Source organism: Cynocephalus volans, chromosome 11, assembly GCF_027409185.1.
Source record: "Cynocephalus volans isolate mCynVol1 chromosome 11, mCynVol1.pri, whole genome shotgun sequence".
NCBI lineage: Eukaryota > Metazoa > Chordata > Mammalia > Dermoptera > Cynocephalidae > Cynocephalus > Cynocephalus volans.
The window spans coordinates 47,467,889-47,494,956 of record NC_084470.1 but is presented as its reverse complement, the minus strand read 5'-3'; the positions used below and the strand labels follow the sequence as shown (position 1 = coordinate 47,494,956).

At 39.6% G+C, this 27,068-nt stretch overlaps 1 protein-coding gene across 16 annotated transcripts in view; it reads right to left on the bottom strand.

Moving 5' to 3' along the window:
- ARPP21 (cAMP regulated phosphoprotein 21) overlaps positions 1 to 27,068 on the bottom strand; it is a 150,387-nt gene that overhangs the window by 39,883 nt on the left and 83,436 nt on the right. For 10 of the 16 annotated variants that reach the window (XM_063114919.1, XM_063114926.1, XM_063114928.1 and 7 more), the window contains 6 exons: positions 26,176 to 26,408; positions 18,800 to 19,033; positions 12,620 to 12,789; positions 11,621 to 11,725; positions 10,345 to 10,605; positions 6,508 to 6,634 (listed from right to left, as the gene is read on the bottom strand). In XM_063114919.1, coding sequence (XP_062970989.1) covers positions 6,508 to 6,634; positions 10,345 to 10,605; positions 11,621 to 11,725; positions 12,620 to 12,789; positions 18,800 to 19,033; positions 26,176 to 26,408 — 1,130 coding nt within the window. The remainder of the gene's footprint in view (positions 1 to 6,507; positions 6,635 to 10,344; positions 10,606 to 11,620; positions 11,726 to 12,619; positions 12,790 to 18,799; positions 19,034 to 26,175; positions 26,409 to 27,068) is intronic. The other 6 variants (XM_063114924.1, XM_063114927.1, XM_063114929.1 and 3 more) reach the window with 1 other exon arrangement.

The following is a 27,068-nucleotide window of genomic DNA, read 5'->3' as shown; positions in this document are numbered from 1 at the left end:
GCAAAATCTCAGGATCCACTCCAGAACTACTGCATCAAAATGTGCATTTGAACAAGATCTGGGTGGTTTACATGCACATTAATCTTTGAAGAGCACTGGCTACAGTACCCCCACCTCCCCACACCATTCCCAATCCTGGGCTGGGAATGGCATTTACAAGCTTTTATATTAAGTGAAATAAACCAGGCACAGAAAGAGAAATACCGCATGTTCACACTTACTTGTGGGAGCTAATAAAAATAAATAAGTAAAAAAAAAAAATGAATGGGAGTGGGGAAAGGACACAACAATCACAACAATTCCTTGATTTTGTTAAGACAAGTGAACAGATGATCTTGATGGGGGGGGAGTGGGGAGAAGGAGGGAGGAAAAGGAGGAATTGCTAAAGGGACATGAAAATCAACTATATTGTACATTGATAAATTAAAATTTTAAAAAAATAGAAAAAATTTTTAAAAAGAAATCCTTTGAGGCCTAGGATTGATCTGTGTTTGGAAGGGGCACTAGAGGGAGTTGAATAGCTATACCTAGAGAGATGGAAAGTATTTGGGATTTTTGTTTCAAAAGAGGCATTGCAAACTTTAAATACAATTCCTCTCTGGAACAAAATCTAATGTCCGATTTTAAAGTTTGTATTTCTCACAGACCAACCCACTCTAACTCTACACACAAATGGTTTCCACTGATGTAGAATGGAGGTTTGAACCAATAGAATCTATATCCTAAAGGTAAGTGTCATCTGCAGATTCCTGGATGATACTGTTATTACGCTGTCAGTTAGCAAAATAAAACAAACAGGATCTACATTCTCTGACCTGGTTTCCTCTTCCCCCACCATTCTTCCCTATTCTTTTATTCACATATGTTTTAAATTCATTGCAGTCTCCTTTATATGCATCCATCATTATTCTCTGGTAAAACAAACTGGAGGCCCGAATTAAGGGAAGGGGAAGATTATACTCTGCTACTCCTCTCTTAGGAGTGAGGACATGTGATAACAAATTTCTGAGTTATCAAAATATTATTTTCTCTCTTGTTTATGTGTTCTTCTTACAACTTGAATAGTTCTGAGTTCACATATTCAGGGGTAGAATCTCACAAGTCAGACTAGGTCAGACTTTCTGGTAAGCTTGCTGGGTTTCTGGAACCCGCATTTGTTATTAAATCGGTAAGTACTGAAGCAGCAGAAGCCCCCTTTCTGGCTCTGATGAGAAAGACCACACATTGGGCAGGAGGCAGACCTTCTAGCCTTAGTTTCCTCATTTGGCAAAATTGAGTGTTTAAACTCCATTTCTTTTTATACTAGTCATATGTCATGATGTCTATGGAGCAGAGTGTAAGAGAAGGTCCAAGTGAGGTTGACCTTAAATATAAGTGAAAGAGTGACTGAAGATGTTCAAAACATCCCAAAGGCCTCCACCACTGATTGTCTTCTGCAAGAGATTCCAACTCTACTATTGCAAGGCAGGTTGGAGCATCATTTACTCAACACAGAGACCTGAGAACAGAGCAGAAGTACGTTAAATAGGCATAGGGGAGCCCTACAAAAGCTGCATGGGGTTTGCAATACTATGCATTTTTAAGATTTCCTTTTCATGGTTTCCTTCTGAACTATAACCTGTAATGTAAAACATTTTCATAGAAAATGCTCTATGAAACTGCTTTTTACTCAAATAAATCATTCAGCTGATACTTGGAAGTGAAGGAGAGTAGAAACGGAAAGGAATTTATAAAGCAGAGGTGAGAAGCATCTCCACGGTTCTTAGAATCTGCACCAGATGACTTCTTACAGTTATAACTAATCTAATTGAAGGCTCCTGCTCTGCTCTGCAGCCACCTTATCTTCATATTGTTCTATTTTCACAACATTTGGGAATACAGACTCTCCTAGTTTATTAGGAAGGCAGAACTGTTGGACTGTCTGCTGTAAATAATGAACTAAATTACAAATAATGAAATAGATAATAAACTGTCTGTTTATTATTCTTCTATCTAAACCTAAAGAAATATTCCTGGCATTAAGCAACAGTGCTGAAAGCTTGACAAGTGGGAGATAAAAGCAGCAACTTATAGAAACAGGTCACCTAAACTCCACTATTTAGAGGGTCTTTACCTTCCAGACTGTTTATATAAAATGTTTCTAACTTCTTTTAGAAAATGAAGCATTTATGATTCATCTGGGATAAGAACCAAATGATAACATGCTCCAAATAACTTCAAAGTCTCTCCTCCACCCTTAGACTTTAGAGACACTGGGGGCTACCTTTGCCTTGAGATATTCATTCCAAGACTTTAGGAAGTTGGAATGCTGGGGTCATGAATATCCACTTCTCAGCAACTGATAGAACTAGTAAGCAGAAAATCAGCAAAAATATAGAAGATCTGAACAACAAAATAAGCTAACAGGATCTAATTGACATGCATAGAACATTCCATCCAACAACAGCAGAATATCTAATTCTTTCAAGTACTCATGGCACATTCATCAAGAGAGACCACATCCTGGGCCATAAAACCAAACTCAACAATTTTATAAGAATTGAAATCATACAGAGTATGTTATCTTACTATAATGGGTCAATCCAGAATTAATAACAGAAAGACAACAGAAAAATATCTGACATAGGCATTAAACACCACCCCTCTAAATAGTGCATTGGTCCAAGAGGAAGTCTCAAAAAACAAACAAACAAACAAAAAAACACACACACAAATGAATGAATGTGAAAACACAGCTTACCAAAATATGTGGGAGGCAACTAAAGCAGTACTTTGAGGGAAACTTATAGCACTAATTTATTTCACCTCCCTGAGCAATAGTTTTTCTCATCTGTAAAACAAGGATACTAATATTTCCCTTGTAAATTTATGGTGGAGATTAAACTAAGCTTGTAAATACTTAGTATAGCAACTAGCCCTTAAGAGATCCTCAACGGACGTTGGATATAATTATTCTTAATATTTTTGTGGCTGTAAAAATGTTTTTCAATAATAGTAAAATTATAGTGACTCAGGTATCAACTAAAAGCAGTATGATAGCTAACTACTGAAATAAACGTAAAACATTAAGGATTGAAAGATTTGTTCTTCAGCACTTCAATATTTGACCACTGAGAAAATCTGTTCTCAGTCAAGACACTCTCACTTCCAGGTCTTTTAAAGTCCCAGTGATTTAAAAACTATAGTCCTTGTAGCTATAACCTGATAACTACTTTTCTACACAGTCTTGGGTTATCAACAATTGCCTCATAAAGAAGATTACATGCCTCTTACTCCCCCCACTGTTGGGAATACCTGGTAAGGTCAGATTGGCAATAAACAATCTTTTCCATTAGAGACATTTCTAAACTAAAGGTTTCTATTTTCCTCATATATGTAGCTACGAAATCCAAATGTTACTGTGCAAATATACCATTTGATTTCTCGAAAATTTCTTAACATTAGTGGCCTTTATTTATAATCATCACCAGCACAGGCTTCGTCTTCCACATGCTTAAGACCTTTACTACCCTCTGATAGAGGGAAGACAACAAAATCACCTGGAGGAAGAACTTATGTCCTCTTCCTGGGACTCTGTTTAACTCAAGTGTCCTATTTAATAAATTGTAGAGTACACAATTCACTTTATAAAAATCCACTACATATACTTTTGAAGCCTAGAAAAGATGTAGTAGCTGACAGAGATTTCAATTCTGCCACAAATGTAGGAGAAGGAAGAGGTGCTTTTCATTGCAATTAAATAAAGATTAACAATAGTGCCAAGAAGCAAGTTGGGATTAGAATCTCATTTGGCTTTAACAGACATAATTTTGCCCCCTCTATTGCTTGATCAGGTGGTAGCAAAGGATGCTATGATACCATCTGGTGTCAGCACCAGATAAGGGTGAGAAGGCTCAGATTCCAGGCTGCATGACTGCAGGAGACAGGAGAAAGAGCAAATTGGAGCATCACTGTGGGATGGCACCATGTGACACTAGTCCAGAGTTCAATTTAAAGATAGAGAAGTCCTGTCTTCAAGCTCCTCCAGGAAATATGACTTTTACAGTTACCTAAAGAGGATCTTTCCTCTGTGAGACAGTCCATCTACATAAAGTTGTTCCCACAAATAATTCTGCCATGTTTCTTCAGAAAGTCTGTGGGTCTCACTAGGCTCAGCAGAAGGCCTCTCAGCTATAGGACCCAGAGCCTCTATGCACTGCGGGAAAGCCATTGTGCGAGAGCTGGGCTACCTGGATTTTATTAGTAGGAGTGATTCTCTTTGTGGACACCACCAGGGGACACCATCTCCCTTCCTGTGATGGAAACTGCACTAGATTTTCAGGCTTGGTATCAGGTGTGGTAGTCACAAAAACTAGGAGCTCAAAGACCTGAGTCTGCATGTGCGTGTTGACACTGTCACTTCTGGGAAGATACTGTTTATGTATCATGTCACTTTTCTCACCTCCCGCCCCCACAGACCGCTCTAACTGCCACTCACTTCTTGACACCCAAAGCGCTGCCCTTGCCTCTATTTTGAGCATGCTGCTGCTTTACAATGCATTTTCCTCATACAGTGTCCTTATCTCACCTTGGGGGTGGCATTTCCATGGTGATGTAGAATCATAGGACAAGTGAAAGCCACCAGGTTGTCAGGAAATGTAGTTGGGAGTTAGTTCTCTCTGGCCAGTTAGATCTCTCTGAAATGGGAGAGGGGATTTCTGCATTCCTGAATTCTCCCACAATGTTTTATATTGAGTAAAAAATGCCACTCATATTTTCCCTTGTGTTGGCACTTGTCAGTGAAGTAGTGGAGAAGAGAAATAGCTATGTAGGAATCATGGGAAACCTAGACTTTTAAATCTAACTCTGTTGTCCATGAACATATTCATCCAACTTTCTCCTCCCCTCACATAATCCAGAGTTTATAGGGTTAGTGGATTCCACATGTTTGTAACCACATTCCCTGATACTGAGGACACTCTACCACAGGCCTAGAATGTCTCTTTAGAAAACTGTCACATGATGACACTAAACTAAGTAAAAATTGTTAGAATTAGATAGATGCATCCTTCTTTAGAAGGATTAGTTACCAAAAGGAAAACTTCATAGCCTCTGCACCAAGATCTAGAAGGTTATAAATTAATTCTTTAATAAACATTAGCAGAAGAAAATAAGACAGTTCAGAATGCAAGCAATACATTACTGTGGTATATCTAAACTGATAGCAGTTACCACCAAAATGACAGAGATAACATTTTCCACCAATCATAGAAAATATTGCCAAATATTTTTTAAATATTGTTAAATATTTTGTTAAACTAACTAATAATTTAAAATCCTTTTTTGTTCTTACCACTGCAAAAGTATAAAATCAATTTCGAAGTCAAATATACTCTTCCTCAAACAGATACAGTGTTGAAACAAGACAAAATCTGGCTGGCTCCTAGGGGTTTCTCTAATTCTTCTTTCACAGACTTTAAATGGGCCATGAGATGAGCTAAAGAACACAGAGCCATCCACCATACAGAGGAATTTAATTCTTTCTCCAATCAGTGTCGGCATGAGTATTCTTAGGGAGTCTGTGATTGGTACTAATCCTTGGTAAGAACAGTGCTTTTTTTTAACAGCTTATAGAAAATGGTACATATCATGTACATCTTACATACATATATCTGTACATATTTCATAGGCATATACATATATTCAGTGCACAAATCAGATCACAGGGCAGTCATTTGTGAGCAGCCACAGGGAGCAGGTGCTCTTTAACGTGACCTACTTACAGAAGGCAGTCTCCCAGTCAGGCGATCTTCAGCATGACAATTAGCAGTTTTTCCCGCAGTTTAGTCAGCAGGAATGACACGAACCTCTCCCTAGCACAAGTCACTCAGCCCTGCTGGGCTCCTGCTGCTCTCTGGGTAACGGCATTCCGTTAGGAGTGTGACACAGTAGGGAAAGAGACCGGTTCACTGTGAGACCTGCTACTCACTCTCGTACAGTGTATCGGCCCCCCTTCCCACTGCACAGTGGCTGCCGGGCTCTGGCCAGGAGGCTTGTGGCCATCGTGACAGTGAACCACGGAGTCAGAGTTCCACCGAGACACACGCTGCATGGTCAGTAGCCTTCTTCTAAAGACAGTGCTTTTTAGGACACTATCAAAACAACCTAATTTGGTTCCCTAGCCTAAGGAACAGGGGACACACTCTCATAAAATCAGAAAGGAAAAAAAAAAAGCATGAGCTAGGAAGACAGGAATGTGTTTGTCTCTCTGCTTAAAATAAACTGAGTATTCAAAAATGATTTATGGAGACTGTGTTTAGCATGCATGCCTGGGATGCAAGACTGACATATGCTCACCTTCCTATATCTCCATACAGAGTTAACTAATGCTTTGTTTTCTACTTTTGGTAGGGGAAACTTGCCAATTTAAATCACCAAGCTTGGATGCTCATCCAAAGAGTACAGCTATGAGATTCACCGGCAAAAATAACTGGGTTGGGGAAGAAAATGGAAACAGATTCCAAGTACCTGCTTGTTGGGCTGCCTGTGGTATCTGCTGACTTCTCTGAGTGTTGTACTGAACTGAGGTCATGGGCCGGTACTGCTGTGTGGTTGAGGTAGGGTACTGACCAGATGGATAATAATACACAGGCATCTGTGGAAGAAAGAGGGGGAAAAGCAGGGAATGAGAACTGTACATAAAGCAGCATTTCTTTTAACATCGTCATCTTATGATGTAACATGATTGTGGTACATTGTAAAGAGGGCCACCACAAACTTCTCCCATGTCAACATGTATGTGCATGCTACTCCTCCTGTGAAGAGGTGAAATCTATTCCCCAAGCTCTTGAATCTGAGCTGGTTCTGTGACTTGCTTTGACCCAGTGTAACAAGGCAGAAATAAGGCTTGCAAGCCTGACCCAGAAGAAGACTTGCAAGGTCAGTCTGAGGCTCGCAAGCCTGACCCAGAAGAAGACTTGCAAGGTCAGTCTGAGGCTCGCAAGCCTGACCCAGAAGAAGACTTGCAGTTTCTAGTCCTACAGGAGGGAAACTCAACCACCAGGTAATGCAGTCCAGGCTATTATGCTGGAGAAAGAGGCCATGTTCAGAACAAAGGAACCCTAAAATTCCAAGCACGTGAATGCAGCCCCAGTCAAGATGCCCTAGCCAATACCATATGGAGTACAGATAAGCCATCTGTGATGAGTCCTGTTCAATTGCTGACCTAGTCACAAGCAATACGATGGTTGTTTTAAAATGCTGACTTTTGTGTTTTTTAAATGGAATGAGAGAATGAAACAGCCATCATCAACAACAAAAATCTATGGTAGTTTTAAATATTATATCTGACAAATTGTTTTTCTAATGGAAACACAGGTGAGACATGGAAACTGCTGATCTCTGACCTAAAAACACAGAGAATGCAATTATGAAATATGGTAAAGTCTATCAAAACATTTTGCACAGTGATTGGTACATAGACAGTATCCAAAAAATTTATGTTCAATCTAAAAGAGGAAATATTGTTTCTGCCACCTTCATATCTACCTAAAGACTGAGAATAAATAAAAATATTCTAATTACTTCCAATAAGATTCAAATCAAATGTTTTCTCATCTGGAAAGACTTCTTTGCTTACCTCTGGTCATTTATGTTAAGGGTGTTTTCTTACTAATCTTAGTTAATTTTTTTCGATCTCCAGGACTCTGACTTTCCTCCTATCATTTTCTCTAAAGTGAAAACGGAGGCACCCCAGTCAACAGCTTAGAAGTATTATATACGTGGAATAATATTATGAACCAACTATTTGAGAACTGTGATTTTTATGACAATTTTATTTGCTCATGTCAAATAGGAAACGTTTCTATTTCAATCTTACTCTTGAAACATATGTAACATATTTTCCTGCCTTAGGGTAAAGCAGGAACAAAAGATAATTTGTGTGGGTCTGTGATTCTGCTATTCCTTGGAATCATTACGCATTATAATTCTGACTACCTAATAATAAGGATTTTCAAGGGTAATAGGCTGAACAAGTCTAAAGCAATCATGGAACAGTATCTGGCAACTAACTAATTTACTGTATGCATTGTTTATAGTGATTTGATCTTACTATTTCCTTTTTTTCTTGGTAAGGCATTTTATAACAATATAAAAGCCAATAATTCTGGATCGATAATAGGTTTTAGTTAGGCTCTGACAAATTACGGTGCTCTTATAGATTATTACCATTATGTATCAGATGCCTCCCAATGTAAGAATAAGAACTATCATCTAATTCATTCATCTACATTATATTTACATGTCTTTTAGGAAAAGGAGCATTCTGTTCCTTTAGGAAAGATACATCTTGATTAAATGTAAACTCTACAAGGAAGAACACTGGCCACCTCCTAGGAATTGTGGCCCCAACCATACAGTGCAAATGGGCACTGGGCCCATTCTCATCTTCCTTCAGAGAGGAAGGAAGGCGAACCAGGCTAAGAGGAATCTTTTAAAGGTTCAATATGAAAGGTTTGAAGGGAGAGAAGGGAAGGGAGAAAGGAGTAAGGACAGTCCAAAAGGGAGGAAATGTATATTTTCAACCAACCATGTTAAAATATAAAGAATCCAAAAATAAGTGCAGATTAGGAGTGTAAAAATAAATAAGAGAAAGAAGAAACTATAAAAAATAAGCACCCCTCCCATTTCCCTTCCTCAAATTCCTCTTTACCTTGTTCACGTGCTTCCTACCTAACCTTTCCAGTGGGCATTTAGAATGCACACATGATAAGTCAGACGAACTGAACCTTCAAGCTTATGAAATAGGTTCCTTTTGTGCATAAATTTAACATATATATATATATATATATATATATATATATATATATATATATATATCCTTGAGCTAAATCTCAGTTGAGTTCTTTTCATTGTTCCATAGTTGGGTAACCAGATTTTAAAATGTTTGCTAAATTGAAAGTCACTGTGAGTTATATCCTATACCTTTATCTGTGGTTCTTTAAAAAACACGTTCGTAAATGTCCAGACTGATCATGAACACCGAACATCTGTTTTGTCTCCTTCCCTTTCTATTTTTCAAATCTGTTGAAGAAGGAATGAAGAGGGATTCTGAATTATCTGTGCTCCTGCAGTGTGTTAATATGAAAATTCCTTCATCAGGGAAGGTATTTTTCTTTTTTAAAGTCTTCACTTAACATTCTTCCAACTCTTCTCTTTGACATCAGAAATGGATAAGGACACTTAGATGTTATGTAGGTTAATAGAGCTAAGTTATTTTTCTTAATAATTAAACTTGAACTATTTATTAGTAAAGTAGTGAATATATCAATGAAGGCTTTTCTCCTGTAACTTAAAACTATTTTATATATATCCTTAAATCCCACTAGCGAAGGGTTATTACAGAGAAGGTGACTGGAGATGAACTATTAGTTAATCACTCAAAATAAAATGAACAACTAATAATGAACCCTCATGGTAGAGGGTTTTGTGTGGCTTGAAAAGAAAATAATTTATTCAAGATTAAGGCAGTGAAACAAAGGATACAAAGGTGGCAGTGCACTTTAAACAGCTCAGCCAGTGCAGTACTTCATAATTAGGTTGGAATTTGCTTGGGATATGTGTGCCTTGAAAATGGGCCAGAAAATGTTTCTGTGCATTTTGCATCTTGACAGTAATCACTTCCAATATTCTGCAAGGGATACCCAGGAGAGCACCAGAGATGTTTGGTGGTGAACAGTAACACATAATCAGTCTTTGAGAAGACAGTAAAAATCAGTGATCTGTGGTGTCTTACATACTCAAGTCAATTAAATATGATTAATGGCTACCTGTGAGAGCACATAAGCTCTGCTTCCCCTTAGGGAGAGGAAAGGACAGTGGATATCAGCTCACTTTCCTCCTTTATATTCACAGAGGAGCTCCTGCCTGGAGCACCTGATTAGCTCCAGAAAATGCTTTCGAATTGATAAGAAAGGAAAAAACATATTTTCTGAGCAGCAGGAAGAGAAGATTGAAAGTCCCCTAGGTGCAAGCCTTTCCCTTCCCCAAGGCTGCCCCTTCCTGGGCAACCTCATGAGCAGGACATCACCTGAGAGGAAATGCTTTTCCAGCAGCCTAGAAAAGGAGATATTCCTCTTTTGTGCCATGGGCAGTAGGGTCAGTTTTATTCAACTTACTTTCAGAGCTCCAAGACTCTGCACAACTGTGAATAGAAGGACAGACTAGGTCCTGTTGGTGAGGAATATTAATATGGACCAGAAGGGCAAGACAGGTTGATCTGGCGATATTCTACATGGAAAGATAGAGATCAAAATGTACTGCAAATCAGCTGCAGGTCACAGGTGTGAGAAAAAGCACACCTACCTGTGCAGGTGGAGGCTGTTGCACAAATCCCTGTGGTGAGGGAGGGGCCTGGAGGACTTGCTGGGAGATGGGAGGGCCAGAGCCTGAGAACCCCCCTGTTGGAAGCTGCTGGCCTGTGGAGGCGATGACGTAGCTTGGCTGCTGAGTTGCTTGTGGCATGAGGGAGGATGGGTAGACAGGGCCTGAAGGGGGCTCAGGAGTCTCTCCTGAGGACTGCCGGCTCAGGTTCATCTGGCTGAACTGATTTGCCACATCATCTCTCTGTGAGCCATGGGAATAAATGAGGAAAATCAGCAAGATTGGCTTGGTAATGAGAGAGGTGCATTGAGGCAGACACAGGACACACACCTGTAGTTGTGGGAGAGGGAGGAACTATAATTTGGAAAATAAACAAACAAACAAACAAACAAACAAATAAATAAAGGAATTCTCCAGCTAGAACATAGCAGGAGAACGTAACACAAAAAATCAGGTTTTAGTCATCCTGAGGGTCAGAGATGGTCAACAATTTGACTCAAATCTCCATCTTTCAATGGAAGCAAATTATTATTTTGTCATTGAGAGCTCGGGTTCCTCAGGATGTACTGCAGACAAGGAAGGTTTGGTGTTCTGTCCTGAAGAGTCAGCCAGGGTTCCCAGCAGCACCCACAGGATGTGCCTTCTGGAGAGAGGCAGAAGCACCACACTCATCACTACCCACTGTGCTGCAAAGATGGAGTCAGGACTGTGTCACTAACAGCCTGAGTGGGATTACATTCCTAGATTAGGTTCCCATGGCACTGGCCTGGCCTGAAATTTAAGGGTAATGCTCACACCTTAAGCTGTTGCTTGAAAGGACCTAGTGCACTGAAGGGAAAATTAAAGGAAATTGAGGGACTGGGGTCATAGGGTAGCACCTGTATCAGGAGCGTAGGGTGATGATGGTTTCCATCCTGACACTTGCTTTGAGGTATTTCCCAAACCTCCATACGAAGTTCATGTGTCTCTCTCTGCTCCTGACTTCTGACTCTGAGGGCATTCAATTTCTGCTTGGCTGGTAAACTCTTAAAAGTGTACCAGACCACAGAAGCACTCAACATGGGACAGACAGATGACAGAAAAGAAACCATTGCTTTGCAGAGACGGGCTCTGCAATACAGGAATGAGAAATCCACACACACACCCTTACAGTCAGCCTAGGGCACCCACCCAGTGTCAGCCAGCACTGCATAGAAAGTAGTAAAACCAGTGTATATGCTCTCCCAGGGAAAAAAGTCATTTACATGTAATACAGTACCATGGAGAAGTGCTGCGTTGGAGACACCGGCAGGAGATGCTGGGGAGGAAAAGAGACTGCTGGATATTGCACTGACTGGGAGGAAGCCTGCAGCCCCTGGACAGACTGGAGGAAAGAAACAGCTGATCAGGGAACAGGAAAGCACAAGGGTTGAAATCCCACAGGAAGCACACCACTGTCCCTTACAGGTCCTCTAAATTCAGTGCACTTCAGAAAGGGGAACCAGCCACCAGGGAAAAGTCAAGGCCATGCAGACAAGAGCCAGACAGCCTGGAGAGAGGCTCAATTGCCTTCTTAACTCCTTTAAGAATTTCCTGATGGAAGTTTGATGTTGTTGTTGGTTAGATTCTTTGGGTCTAAAAATATTGCCCAAGAACTAAGAAGTAAAAAAGAAAAAATAAATAAATAAAGGAAAGAGGAGGTTCACTCTGGCAGCCCACCTGGAGTACTTCAGGTTTCTGTGGACATGTGCATATGTCTCCCTAGGAAAGAGGGTAGCTCTGCATCTGTCTATGCTTTTGACACCTTGGGTTGACTGATTTCTGTTCTTCCCTTTGATGTAGAGTTCAGTACTGACTCTTTGCATATATGAGCATTTGATCTGCAACAAGAATGGCTGAGCAAGATGACGCAAAGTCCTGGATGGGATTATGAGTTCAGCCTCTAAGACAGAAGCTCCTTAATAAATAAAAATGGCAAACAGACCTTAAGAAAAAGCCATAAGAAAAGACTTGTTCATTTTCCTTAGTACCATGGTCTCACCCTGCAAGCCACTGAATAAGACACTGGTCTCTATTTAAACTTAAGGATCCAGATGAAATCAATCTGTCAATCTGCAACCAAAGACTCTTGGCTGCTAGGGTTTATTTATGAGGCTTGAGTGCACGGGGTGACACCACTGCAAAATATACCCCTCTTCCAGGATGCACTGCCGCCTGGGGACTATGCAACTTCCATCTCAGAGGACCTCCCCTCCCTGCATTCCAACCATCTCCTTACCTGAGTAACCAGTGTGCCTGCCATTTGTGGCTGTGGTGGCTGGACCTGCTGTTGAGGCTGAGGGGAGGGCTGTTGCTGGGACTGCCCCACCATTGCGCTTCGCAGGGGCTGCTGGCTGGTGGGTGGGTTGTATATTGCAGGAGTTCCATCGGGATTCACAAAAGGCTGGCCTGCAATGGAATCATAGCTCGGTGCAGGTGAGCTACTCAATCTCTTCTTTGGCAGAAAGAACCACTCTAATAGATACTCAAAAAGTAACCTAAGCAAAGGGGCTGGTCTTTCAGAGTAGGAATCCAAGACACCAGAACCTTCACCAATGGGAAGACTTGACTGTGACCCATCCGCTTAAGCTAGATGACAGTGTAAGCCCATAGCAATTTAAGAAGCAACAAATAAATCCAACACCTTGAGGGAGCTTTGCCAAAGCCAAGTGTATCTATGGACAGTGGTGCCCAGTGGAAAAGCCTGGAGAGAAGCAACCTTTGCTAAGTAGTGTGTTGGCTGCCCTACACCTCGTGGGCATCAGCAAGATAACATACACTGCTTTCCATTTACACAACTCTGGCTATATTCAGTCACAAATTATTTATCAGTACATTTATGTTGCTTCCACTAAGCCTTGTCACCCATTCAGAATCATTATCAGTTCCACGAACATATATGCAACAGAACATAACACATCCATTCAATCACTCCTCTAGAGAGGCACAACCAGGGATACACAGTTTTAGATTTTAAAGGTAATGCATAATAAATTCATCACAGAATCCTCTTGCAATAGAGAAGCTAATATACATTGTTTTGCCTTATAAAATAATGTCATGGTTCACTATTATTATTATTACTGCTTTTGACAATAATATTGCTTTATATTTAAACCTCATCACGATCCCACAAGGAAGGAAGTTCTCATCTCTGTTTTTCAGAAAAGAAAATGAAGGCTAAAGAGAAAGGTTATAAGAGTACGAGCTGAAAGGAGGAGAGAAAAGGGCAACAAATGAAAGAGAGAGAAAGTGGAGGTAAAAGAAAAAACAAACTGATTTCTAATATGGCAGGCACAGGTGTGATCTTAGCTCTTCCAGCAACCCCATAGGTATATAATCTCCTTTTCACTTTAGAGGAAAGAAAGTTAAGGCTCAGAGGAACCAAGCAATTATTCAGAGATGTAAAAGTCAGTAAGTAAGAGAGCCAGGAAATGACCCTGGTGAGTATGACTCCAAAGTCCATTCCCTTTCCATTATACCAAATTACCTAAGTGAAATATCCAAGCTTACATAATATTTACATGGTACAACTAGGTACCATGAAAAAAAATCCAATCATAACTGAAAATTATTAATCAATGCATAAGTCATGAGAGGTGGACATGCTCCAAGGTAGAAATCATGCCCTGTATTGGCAGACAAAGAATAAGAATTAGAACACGGAAGAACAGATTGGCAAACTGCTTGTAGAACTATTTGTGGGTCCTTTCTTCTTTTTTCCATAACTCCTGTGATCCTGTTTTACAGAAAATAGTATGAATGTCTGCCTACAAGGTTAAGTTATGGAAATGTTTTCTAGGAACCTGAGCAAAATAACTGGGCGTAATAGGGCTCCCAGAATGGTGTTGGTGTCTCAGAGGAGAGTGCTACTCATCTTGGCATTAGAAAGACAGCAGAGGCAGCATGCTGAATTCTTCTCACGCACACACTCTAAAGCTTCCCAGTCCATGCATTGTTCTGATACACAGAGCTTGCATAAGCATTCTTATCCAGGGTAAGAAGTGTGTGATGGCAGAGGAAACCAGCCTTGTTTTTAGTAATATATATGAAGAACAACCAAGGATCATCAGCCACATGAGAAAAATCAGCAACAAAAAGGAGCAGAATAGAGAGGTAAGATCTAAAAACCCAGAGGAAACGATATTCTAGTGAAAAAAGTACATATGATTGTTGTATAACAAGAACAGATTATTATAAAATGGAAGCTAAGCAAATTACCCCATATATCCTAAGTGAGAGAAATCAGTCATGAAAGGGCGTCTGCTGTATAATCCCATTTTATTACATACAAGATCAGACAAAACTAATCAGTGGTAGCAGAAGTCTGAATAGTGCTACCTCTGAGGGGATGGGAGGGAGCCTAGTGGAAAACTAGACATGTTCTGTGTCTCATTCTGGGTGATGTTTACACAGGTGTTCACGTATGCAAAAGTGTACCAAGGCCTACACTTCAGATGAATGCAGGGCATGCACTTCCTCTATGCACTTTATACCTCAATAAATTAAGAGAGTAAAGTGGAATAAATTACGGGGGCAAATGCTGAGTTTGTTGTGAAGCTGAACAAAATGCTCACAGGCAGAGAGCAACAGACTTGACCTCAGCTCTTTTAGGACCTGAACAGAGTCTTGGCATTCGCCATTATTACCCCACATTATAAGCCCAGATATATTTGTGTGCGTGTAAAAAGAAACTTTAAATATTGCATATTCATGAACATACCCGCCAGAACTAACGATGTTCCAATAACAGTTTCATAACCAACGAACACGTGCTGGGATGGGAAAGCAATGAGCCGATTCGCATTCACAGAACAATGACTAAGTCGAGTGTTCTCTCCTTTTTTTAAAGTTCATATTCCAGGGACTTGTTTTCCTATCACTGTCATTTAGTTTTAGCTACATTTTACTGTTCTAACTTTGTTTTTTTTTTTAAATATAACTTTCTTCCAGATTCATAACCTGAAACCCATTTTTTCCCCCCCAAACCAGCAATTTGGGTCAGGATGAAAAAAATATTTAAATTTCCAGAGATCTATCAGCCCTTATAGTGTTCTAATCTTTAGTTTTCCCATTCTTTATTTGTTTTGTACTTTAGAAAGACAATAGGAAAATTTTGGTATTTCACTTTTAAAAAAAATTTCCAGAGTGACAAGTATATCTGAAATTGTTTCAAAATCAGTGTCACTCTGTGCTCACACATACACACACACACAATGGAAAATAAAAAGAAAGGATCTTTATTTCTGTATGGCTTTCAATTCCACCCTAGTTCAGTGAGAACTAAGGAAGTGTGAAAAACTGACCATAATTAGAGTTAAAAACATAACCCGAAATATTCAGGTGTCTTTTGGTGCAGTCTAGATCCTCTGTTTGAAATAGGATTAATGTGCCATGGGCCAGAAGAAAGAGATGTTTCTAAATAATCGCATATGAAAAGTACTTGGAATTTACTTAAGTAGAAAGAGATGGCAGTTTTCCTGGAATGGGAAGAGATCAGAAAAGATTGATTTTTGTGTTCACCAAGGAAGGAACTGAGGAACGTACAAAAGTAAGACGGATACCAGGGAAGGGAACAAAAGCAGTTTCCTAAGAGATCTGGGAGAGATGACCACTGCTTTTCAAGTCAGACAATGACAGCCTCTTCACATTCTATGATTTCTACCAGTCTAGATGCAATCACAACTGAATACAAGCAAGTGGTTCGACTGACAGCAGCTGAAGACCAAAGGGGAAAACAAAAACTGGCTGGCCTCGGGCCTATTCAGCATAGAGGAGGCGTTCAGGTCAGAAACTGCACAAGCATGCCCAGCAGGCCCTGGCCTGAGTGTTGGCACAAGGAAGAGAGATAAGCCAGGGTGCACGGAGTTCAGAGCAGGAAGGATTAAATGCAGAGTGCTCACTCCTCTCAAATACATGACATTAGGTGAAAACTGCCCCACTAGCCACATCAACATGTTTGTAGTGAGTAATAGATATTATTTCAATAATATGTAATTATTGAGTACCTGCATGGTGCCGAAGACTTTGTTATCCATTCTGGGGAAGCCAAAAAATTAAATAAATACAATATAGCTAAGTATGGCCCTGCCCCACAAGGGGCTTGTAAATGTGCTGCTAACGACAAAATGAACCCAAGGGCAATTCAAAAGAGAGGCAAAGTAGCCATATGCTCTTAGTTCTAACACCAAAGTATTTCTGCCGTGTACATGGGAGTGAGTGATGTGGTTTCTAGAAGTTCACAGTGATGACAGAGAAAGAAGATGAGTTCCAGACCAAAGAAGGCAAATTTCCAGATAGATACATACACATACATGCACACATACATCATGGATATACATATACATACATATACATATTAAGTATGTGATATATACATATACACACACATACATGTGTATGTTTTCAATTTACAAAAGTAGACACATTCTAGAAAAGAAGAAGCATAATAATTCACCTTGCATCTCACCACTCAACTATCGTATACAATATCATAGTATTTTCCTTCTGGTCAAGGGATATTTTAATGTCTAGCATTTGTCAGATTAGACAAACATGTATGGAGAAGCTGTTCAACAGTGGTACTACGTCCTTTTCCTTAGTTGGGATCCTTTTTCAAAAAGATATTTTGATAGCAGCTTTAAATTACTCAGTCTAATGAATAAGAATTGAGACTTGGCACCAGTCAGCACTCTATTTCTTTTCTCTATAAACAAGATTATAGATGATAATATACACATACACATGCACAACCATGCTATTATTACAAATAATATTCTTGCATTATACCCTAAAAAACACTCCGTTGAGCTTTTTTGAAACACTGTAATTTTGCTTAAAACAAACCACTCAAAACAAATGCTGAATGTGTGTTTTCTGCAAACTCTTCATCTCAATTAAAAGTGGAAGAATTTAAGCCAATAGAGACAGATCATATTTCAATCAGTGCCCAGAGTAATGAATATGATCCTAGTCTTTTAATTTCTGATATAGTGCTTATGGTAATCCAAATAATATCAAAGTGAGCCAAAAATCCTCAGAAGTTTCAATATGAAGCTTTCAAATGGTTTTCAATAAAATGATTATGTCTTCTTTTCCCTCAAGCTTATGGCATTTTCAAAATGTCTCAATCAAACACCATGCCTTGAGAATGTGCCATATGTTTTATGAAAAAGTGGCAATTATTCAAGTAACTATTTTACTTTAGTTCTCATGTTTCACTGAATTTCTTAATTACTAGCAGCACTAAACATGTGAGAAGATTGAGTCAGATCACTTTTATGAGATATTCATCCAGTATTGCATTTTCAAGCTTAGCTAATTGAAGCAATATTCTGGAATGATCTAAACCAAACCTCAGATCTATTTCAAGGCAATTCTATTTTTTCCCTCAATCACTACTAAACGCCTCTTAAGAAATGACTAGTTAATTTCAAGCTTTCTAAACAAGGGATTCTCAACCACAGATCTATGGACAGTTTAGACTAATTCTCTGTTGTGAAGGACTTCCCTGTGCATCGTAGGATTTTTAGCAGCATTTCTGGCCTCTATCTACTAGAAGCCAGTAGCAGCCTCCTCCTCCCCAGTTGTGATAATTAAGACAACTCCAGATATTGCCAAATGGCTTTGGGGCATGGACTAAATTGCCTGTGGTCAAGAAGTTTCCCTCATGAAGCAGATCTTCCTCAGTCTATTTGCTGATGTTAGGATCTCAATGTCCTAGTTCCTTCAGGATCAATGTGGAAGTTAATTAGTCCACCAAAGAAATTCAAAATTAAAGAAGCAATGGCCAATCATCACGGAAGAAATGAAAACCATAAAGTGAAAAATTCCAAACCGCACCAAAACCAGTCTAGGCCTAGCTTTCCTAAATACATGAGAATTTCCTCTTTGTATTGTCTTTGCCACGGGTATTCCTTAATCCCCTGCAGGCAATGGGTGAAGTTCTAAAGTGAGAAAGCAACTTCTGTACTTGAGAGTCCACTGCACGTTTCAATTAATACCTCAAATTCCTGAAATATCCCCAGATGCAAAAACACTTTTGACATAATGCAGGCTACCTAAAGATTTAGTCTGAAAAGAGCAAAGTTTAAATTAGTATATCTTAGCTCGTCACACTATTTTCTCTTATATTAGCTTCTAGGAATGTATGGGAGACGTGTGGTCAGGGAAAAGAGGACAGAGAGGAAAGCTGTATGCTTCCGAGAAGCATCTACATCTGTCAATATCAATATAGACATGAAGTTGTAGATATAGTTACAGATCTGTTTTTCCTAAACAAAGATGCTACATAGCAGTTCATGCACCCGGCTCTCCTGTTCAGAAATTTTCAGAAAGCTTTCTAGCAAATTCATAAGATCAAACACAAGAACAAACCTCTGATAACCTTGTGTCTCAGATAAAGCAGGTAGTAACTAACCTGTGTGTGGATTAAGAAGGATGCTTCCAGGAGGGATGCCTGTTGCAGCTTCCAGGGGAAGGAGGATGTAGCTGGTGCTGCTGGGAGTGACTTGGCTCCCCATCCCATTCTCTGGATAGGGCACACAACCTGGGGAACCAGCTGCCACGCCTGAGACCAGGGGTGCACTCTGGAGAGGTGGATGGATACGAGACAGCGATCCTGAGGAGCCCGCACTGCTGGAAGACTCAGAACCTGGCATAGGGATAGAAATCAACAAAGCATTCAACACAAACAGGAGGAGAGAAAGCACAGATCCGAGTCTAAATGCTTACTTTTCTACAAACCCATCATTAAAGAATTTGAAGCGTGTGCTGCCAGGTGAGATTAACTAATGCCCCTCCTATATTTGGGGCTCACATTTTATTGAAATCTTTGCTACATATTTTTCAGATATGTCAATTTTCTAGGAAGAGGGATTAAGAATGAGCACTCTTTTTCTTTAAGCCTTATGGTATTCTAAGTCTCTGAACTCAGTACCTGCAAACTCCCATATCCTCAAGAAATTAATGCCATGGAAACGTATTACTGAGCTGGAATAATAGGAATAAAATGACTCAGATGGAGTTTAAAGAGACTGCATTTTCAAGAGGAGTCCTGTGATGTGCTGGGCACATACATGTTCTAAAATACTGGTTCTCCCACACCCATACAGCTGAATTTTGAAGGGGCATGGTCAGAAATAATCTTTCCCCCTCACATGTGTGTAGAAGAACTGGATCATTCCTACTGGGAACATGGCATATATGAGTGAAAAAATTTAATAATCAAATAGGATCTCTTTTAAGGAGTGGCATGATTTAGGGGAACGTGTGTAGGATTGAAAGTCAGGGAGACATGGATGACTCAGAACTCTATCTTTTTTAACCTTCTGACCGGGGGGTAACTTTAAACCATTGAATATTAGTTTCTTTTTGTGTAAAGTTGAAATGACATAGGCTTTATATATTAAGAATTTTACAAAAAGGATACAAGGAATCAAATATTGGGCCTGGCACAAATTATGTGACAAATATGTGGTGCGTATTGCTATTCTAATTAATACAATATATCTAAGTGCTTAAGATGCCATGCTGTATTTCACATATTTGAAGAACTCTTATTAATATGTCCAAAGGGTGGACCAAAGAGTGCTTAGCCTTCATAATAATCAAGCATCCTTCAGATGACACAGAAGAATAAAATTATGGGGATGTTTGTGGACTGTGGATTTCTCAAACATATACTTAAATTGGAACAGTGTACAGAAGCCCCCCAGGTAGATTCTAATTATCTCTCCTCTCCTTCCACTAGGGACAAAGGGAGAAACACCTGCCACATTCCACATCCATTGAGCACTCACTGCCTTTCACTGCAGCAAGAAAGCGCCAAGGAGCTCCAGCACCATTAACCATGGCTGTTCTGGGCACTAAGCACTAACTAGAGCATCTGAGAGAAAACACACCAAGAAAAATTTCTAGTACTGTAAATTCAAACTAATAGATGATTTGGATGATATCATAGATTGCAAGAATGTAGTACAAGACATTTATTAAATCATTTTTATTTATGTCATTAAAAATGCATTCCTCTCTGTCGTTAAAGGTCAAAATACATAAGCAATAGTTAACATTCTTTACAAGATTCTAAAAATGTGCTCCTAAATTAAACTGGAGACCTTTTAAAATTAGTGATACGAATACAACAAGCAGTTGCAGAGAAAAGGGGCAATTGGAGAGTATGAAAATTTTTGAGGAGAATAGTAATACTTAATGAACATTAGCATACATAAGCACCTGGATAAACACTTTAATAATAAATACTATTGCTGCTTATATAAATAGGGAAACTGAAGTATAGAGAAGTTAGATAACTGAAGCCAGCTTACATTAGCTAGAAAATGGAAGAGCTGGGATTGGATCTAGGCAGACTGATCTATAGCCCAAGTTTTAACCATGACCCCACACTGCCTCCCAAAAGTGTCCATGTACATATATCAGGGACTGTCACAAGTGTCCTAAGCTGTACCTCCTCTCTACTTTCCCCATGATTTGATTATTAATAATGATAAAATTTTAGGTTAATTCAGGATGCTCCATCTGAAATGGTTTAGAATGCTGATGGGGTTCTGAATAATGCATGGAGAGAAAAAAAAAAAAGGATGAAAGAAGAATTTTGAAAAAGTGAAGAATTGTTCTGAGACCACATCACTGAAATTATGACTCTGAGGTCATAGTCCCAGTGAAGACGGTAGTGTTTGTTTACGGACTTGCCATGTATGATTTAAATGCTACAGTACAAGTTTGACACTAGAGCACAGTCAACAACTACAGCAGCAGCAACAACCGAAATAATACTATGCAACCTCCTGCACTCAGATGTCTAAGGTCATACAAAAATGATCCAGCACATCTTTAGGCTGAAGGGATAGACAGTGAGAAAGAATTGGGGCCAGCTAAACACATCGTCACAACTATGATTTGTGGTGTGAGCTAGTGCTCGCGTGGGTGTGTGCATTGGGGGTGGGAAGACTGGTTGATGCATACACACTGAAGTGCCACAATCAAATCCAAAGAGTGATTTAATTCTGGCTTTAGAAAGATGGCCATTAATCACTGATTTACAATATCACTCCCCTCTATCATCTGGGGGAAAAGTAGCAGCATCAATAGGAAGGACAATGCAAATGATTTGATTCCAAAAGTTAAAGAAAGGACTAAAAATTACATTTGGCTTAACCTGTCAATACTTGCAAAGATAATGTCAAACCTCCTCGGAAGGGTGGATCAGCAATTAACATACAGCTGGGGCTTAGGCACTGGCCTTTCTGGCTAGCTTATGGCCATCTTTGACCAGCTTGTAAACACTGATCACTTAGATCAGGTAGAGCAATAACCTAGATCAGAAAGAGCAATACTCCTCACACAGCCTGACTTATGGAAATTCTGGGGGGGAAAAAAAAAAAAATGGATGCTAGCAATTGTGATAATAGGAACAGGAGAAGTGTTCAAAAATGTTTTAAAAAATTGAAATTGAAATCTGAGAACTTTAGGATCTGGAGTGATGAGAGTTAAAACTGCTACTGGTTTCCTTTTCTTAGGAGCTTACCAATAGCCACGGCAAATATTTAAACAGTATGTCTATGCAACACACACCATGCTAATCACTCTATACGAACTATCTAACCTAATTTTCACAGCAACTTCATTTTGAAGATGACAACTGATCCTTAGACATATTAAATTAATTTCCTAAGGTCACTTAGTGTGTGGTGGAGTGTGAGTTCAAACCCAAGCAACTTGACTCTGTGGGCCGTGCTGTAAGCCTGCAGGACATGTGCTTACTTTTGCATCATTTCAGCAAGAGCCAGGTGGGGCCAGAACCCTAACCAAGCCCGTGCCAAGTTCTAGGAGATACTAGACAGACATTTGATGCTACTCACAGTGGGATGCTCAGAAGCTGAAGCTGGACCCTAAGGGACAGCTGGGGGAGGAAGGGAGAAGACGTCATGGTGGCTGGGTTAGAGACTCAGGTGAACACTCAAGAGAGAAACAGGGAAAAAAAGGAGGAGGAAATGGAAAAAAGATAGGAAAAGAGATTACAAGGCAAAGCAAAATGGAAAATCAGAAAGGGAGCAGGGCAGAAAGGAAAAGGCGTGGGCAGATTCTCTTCATGTGGAGGAAACATGCCCCAGGGAGGAAGGATCCTGGGTTTTAGTTCTAGATCTGCCACTTGCTAGCTGTGTTTTCTTCAGGAACTGACTACTCTTTTAACCCTCAGTATGCTCTTTTGTAAAATATATGCCAGCAGACTAAATGGTGAGTAACGATGAGGAAGACGGTCTGAACGTTCCCCTCAGCTTGACCAAACTTTAGAGGTTTCTTCTAGACGAGAAGCTCCTCATCTTCCTTTTCTTAGAGCATTTCTGTCCATTTAAGAGGCTTCTCCTGGCCTCTTGCCAATTTTACAATCCAGGAATGTCTTTCTTAAGGACTTGGGAGCCATCCTTTTGAAATGGAGTCATCAAGAAAAATAGCACCCCTGTCTCCCAGTCTCGGGATGGTAAGAGCCTAACTTCCATAAGCGCCAATTAGCAAACACAGATGGCTTAATCACATTGACCAACCTCCTCTCTAAAATCCTCCAAAATGTTTCCACTAGCTCACCCCAGTGCTTCAAAACTCTCCTGTGTTTTGATTCGGTGGAGATGAGCTCTGTCTCTTTTCCTTGTCACAGTAGTGTTGATTCCCTACTGCAATAGTTATAAATAACTATAACTCCTCACCTGTTTAACCCAACTGGTGCGATTTTTCTTTAACAAGGACTCCAAAACATAAAGGTTTTTTTTTTTTTTTTCTTTCTGCGATTACAAGGAGGAGAATATCCAGGATGTATTAGTGTAGTAATGAAAATAAATACAAAGAAGAGGAAGTGGTTCAAAGATGAGGTGTCTTGCATTAGACCCCAAATACTCTAAGAAATAGACAAGGAGTGTGATGACAGTAACAATACCCCTGCATCCAGAAAGCAATATACCATGTTACCTAAAATTATTAAAACAAAACAGAAGGACATCTTATTTCTTCATAGAGTGGTTGTTTTTAAAGTGTGTTTCCCAGACCAGTTGCATCAATATCATTTGGGAACTTGTCAGAAATGCAAATTCTCAGGCCCCATCCCAGACTTACTGACTCAAAACTCTGGGAGCGGTATCCAGCAATCTGACTTAACAAGCCCTTCAGGTTTTTCTGGTGCAGCTAAAGTTGAGAACTGCTGCTCTGGAGGATCAAGAAGGGGGGCGATAGTAAAACAGGGTAGGTTGGCCACCATGGGAAGAAACAGATGTCATCCTCTCATTTATCAACCACTTTGCCATTACCAAGGAACAGCTGAGGTTGCAGCGCAAGTGTCATTCAAGTGCTCTTCCCAGGAGGGTGCAATGGCCTCGTCTACCTCCACAAATGTGTGCTGGGCATCTGGCAGACAGCCTGGGCCTCAACAGAACGTGTTTGTACATGCAGACTTCAGTAGTACGCTTTTTTCCCCAAACTGTAGGAAAACATGTTTCTTACATGGAAAAAGTCTCATTATTATCTATTTAAAGCTAGAACCTATGTAATTAGAGGAAGAGAAGGGTAACTTAAATGTCACAACTCCAGACTTGGTTTCTGAAAGGTCAAAAAAAAGTTTGCAATTCCACCGTGAACAATGAGATAAAAAATTTGAAACTTGTGCTGTTCTGAAGTTCCATGACAGCAAAACTGACAGCTTTGCTTCATAAAACCACCTTGGGAAATTGTAAGTTTGTTTTGACATCCTATCTTGATCTCCTCTAATTTTTTTTTTTTTTTTCTTTTTCCATGCCTACACCTTGACAAGCTTTCAAATGGAGACACTTAGGTTAAAAGAAAAAAAAAAAAAGTGTGAAGCACTTACAATCTCTGATCATTCTTCAAAGAACATGGCATTTTAGCATTCTTAAAGTGTTTTAAATGTTTCCAAAGAGCTTTGCTTTGGAAGCAATTGGGAGTTGGTGCATGAAGAATGACGATTAATTTAAAAATCTTAAGAGCTCTTTGGTGTGCTGGAATTTTTAAGTGCACCATTTAAGGTACTTGGTTTCAGCATTTTAAAGAGATTTAAAACTATTTAACCTTTCTTAGTTTACAGGAGCTCAAGTGTACCACAGTGGATTTTCTTGACTTCAGTTGCTGCAGTAATGGGATATGAGAACAATTAATTAGAGTAAGAAATCAAGACCTCAACAATTGATAAATAAAAACTACAAGAAGGCAGCACGATACATATATACATATACACACACACACACATATAAAGCAGCGGCTGTGACTAAATACTATCAATTTTTTTGTAGGAAAACATGAGATAATTCCATAGGAGGATTTATGTTAAACCATCAGCATAATGAACTAAATTTTGCAGTCCCCCCTCCCTCCCTCCCACTCCAGCATGTGTATGAAGGTTGATCCAGAAAGTATTCATAGCCCAGGACAGCCCATGAATACACTCCAAGTGGATTCTCCATCCGCCATCCCCCGCTGTCCTGGCCCCCCACTCACCTGTTCCCCCAGGCTTATGAGTGCTCCACCAGCACATCCTACACCCGGGGCATATCACTGACTCCCAACTCTCAACCACACAGCCTAGTGAGAGTCAGAGAGTCTGATTTTCTGAGGCAAAACAACACAAAGCAAAAACAATTACATACCAAAACCACAAACTTAAGTCCATGGAGTGCTATTGAATCAACTTCCTGAGATTTTATGAGGAATTTTAATCATGAACAGAAAATAATTAGAAAACAACGGCAAGGGATTCTGGGAGACAGAAGATCTAGCAATGGCAGAGCAGAAGGTTATTTTGCAGACTCATATGAGCACCCTGGTGTCATGCTTCCATCAGTTTAAAGTTGTTTCTAGTTAACGGTACCCAGCTCTCTCATCATCACTCATCTCCCAAAGACTGGCCATACAAACTTAAACTACCTACCTCAAAATACTATTATTCACTTGGGAATTTAGAGGGGGAAAAAAAAAAAAAAACCCCAGAAAAAAAGATACATCAACTTGTCAACTGGGAAATTCTAAACCTCTCTGAGACTCACTTTCCTTATCTTCAAAGCAGGGATGAAAACATTAAATGGCAATAATAAAAATGAGCAAGAGCTAGTGTTCATTGAGGGCTTATATCTTGCCAGGCATTGAGTTGCTTTGTGTGTCTTGAGTCTTTTAGTCTTCACAAACCTCTGTAATATAGGTACTATTATTATCTCCATTTCTCAGATGAGGAAACAGAGGCACACTTAGATTAAATAATATGCCCAGGTTCATAGAAACAGTATGCCAATGCAAGAACCAAAGCTATTAATATTAAAATTACTTTACAGTGTAGTTGTAAGGAATAAATAATACTATTAGATTAAAAAGCAATAGTTAACTTTGTTAAGTAGTTACCATGTGCAGGTGCCATTGCCATGGTAACCATTTTTATATAAATGATCTTACTGAGTAAGCTTAAATTAAGTAAGTAATCTTAAATTAAGTAAACTTTAAGTAAGCAAACTTTACGTCTACTGAGGTAGGTTGGAGTAACATCCTATAATAAATTATCTACATTTTATAGATAAGGAAACTGGAGATTGGAGAGGTTAATAACTTGACCTAGACACAGGGTTAGCAAAAGTCAGTAACCTATTTAAATGGCACCTCCTGACTTCCCAGCTATCCTTGTAATTAATATCATTGTCATTAGTCAACTCAAAGTCAGAGGGAACGGTGACCGTATGGCTTATGTAGCATCTAGAAAACAGCATAAACATAAACCCATTTAGTACTAACTACCTGCTTTGGACAGCTTCCCAGTACTCCTGGTACTGGATGTGCTGTCACCTCTGGTCAGCACCGTGATGCCCCCAAAACTTGCTGTCTTGGTCATGGCGGGCTTCAGATTGCGGTTGGAGCTGTCGGAGTCTGTGCTGCTCCAGGCCCTTTGGTGGTCAGACCACTTGAGTTCATTCTCCGAGCTGCTCTGTCGGCTGCTGGATGTTCTCCCTGAGCCATCTCTGTTACCCCTGGAACATGACCACCAGAAAGATGCACAGGGACAGTGTTATAATGCATGAACATTGTGGGTGGGCACAGAGCAGAGCCTGTCTTAGAAGAGTTGTCTACACAAGAATCTTCTTGACAACTCTGTCTATTAAACCAGTTGCCTCCCAAACAGTACTACAAATACCTTGATGATGTACAGACAGATAACACATGTTACATACAGAAAATCCAGAAATGTCACATGATCCCTCTGCCAGTGAAGGAGAAACAACTAGGAAAACATGGTGTAAAATATAATTGTTAACTTCTCTTGTGGAGAGGATGGGGGATAAGTTCTCTTGCCCCAGATCAACAATGAATTAATGTTCAGAAGTAATTATGATATTAAATAATCCTAAATGTAACTCCCACCAAGAAAGAGTTTTTCCCTCTCTTTTTACCATTAAATAATTGGCCACGGAAAAATGCCCACAGGTCAAGAGAGGCTATTTATAAATTAATTTTCCAACTTCTTGAGACAGATATCTGTATTCACTAAGGATTTAACAGACAGCACGGAAATCGCAGAAATTACTTTGTTAACCTAAGGTAAGAATTTTGCCCAGTGAGTTTAACCTTCATGATCAGAGGAAAGAGCCCTTCAATACTTTTTACTTAAACAAACAAACAAACAAACAAAA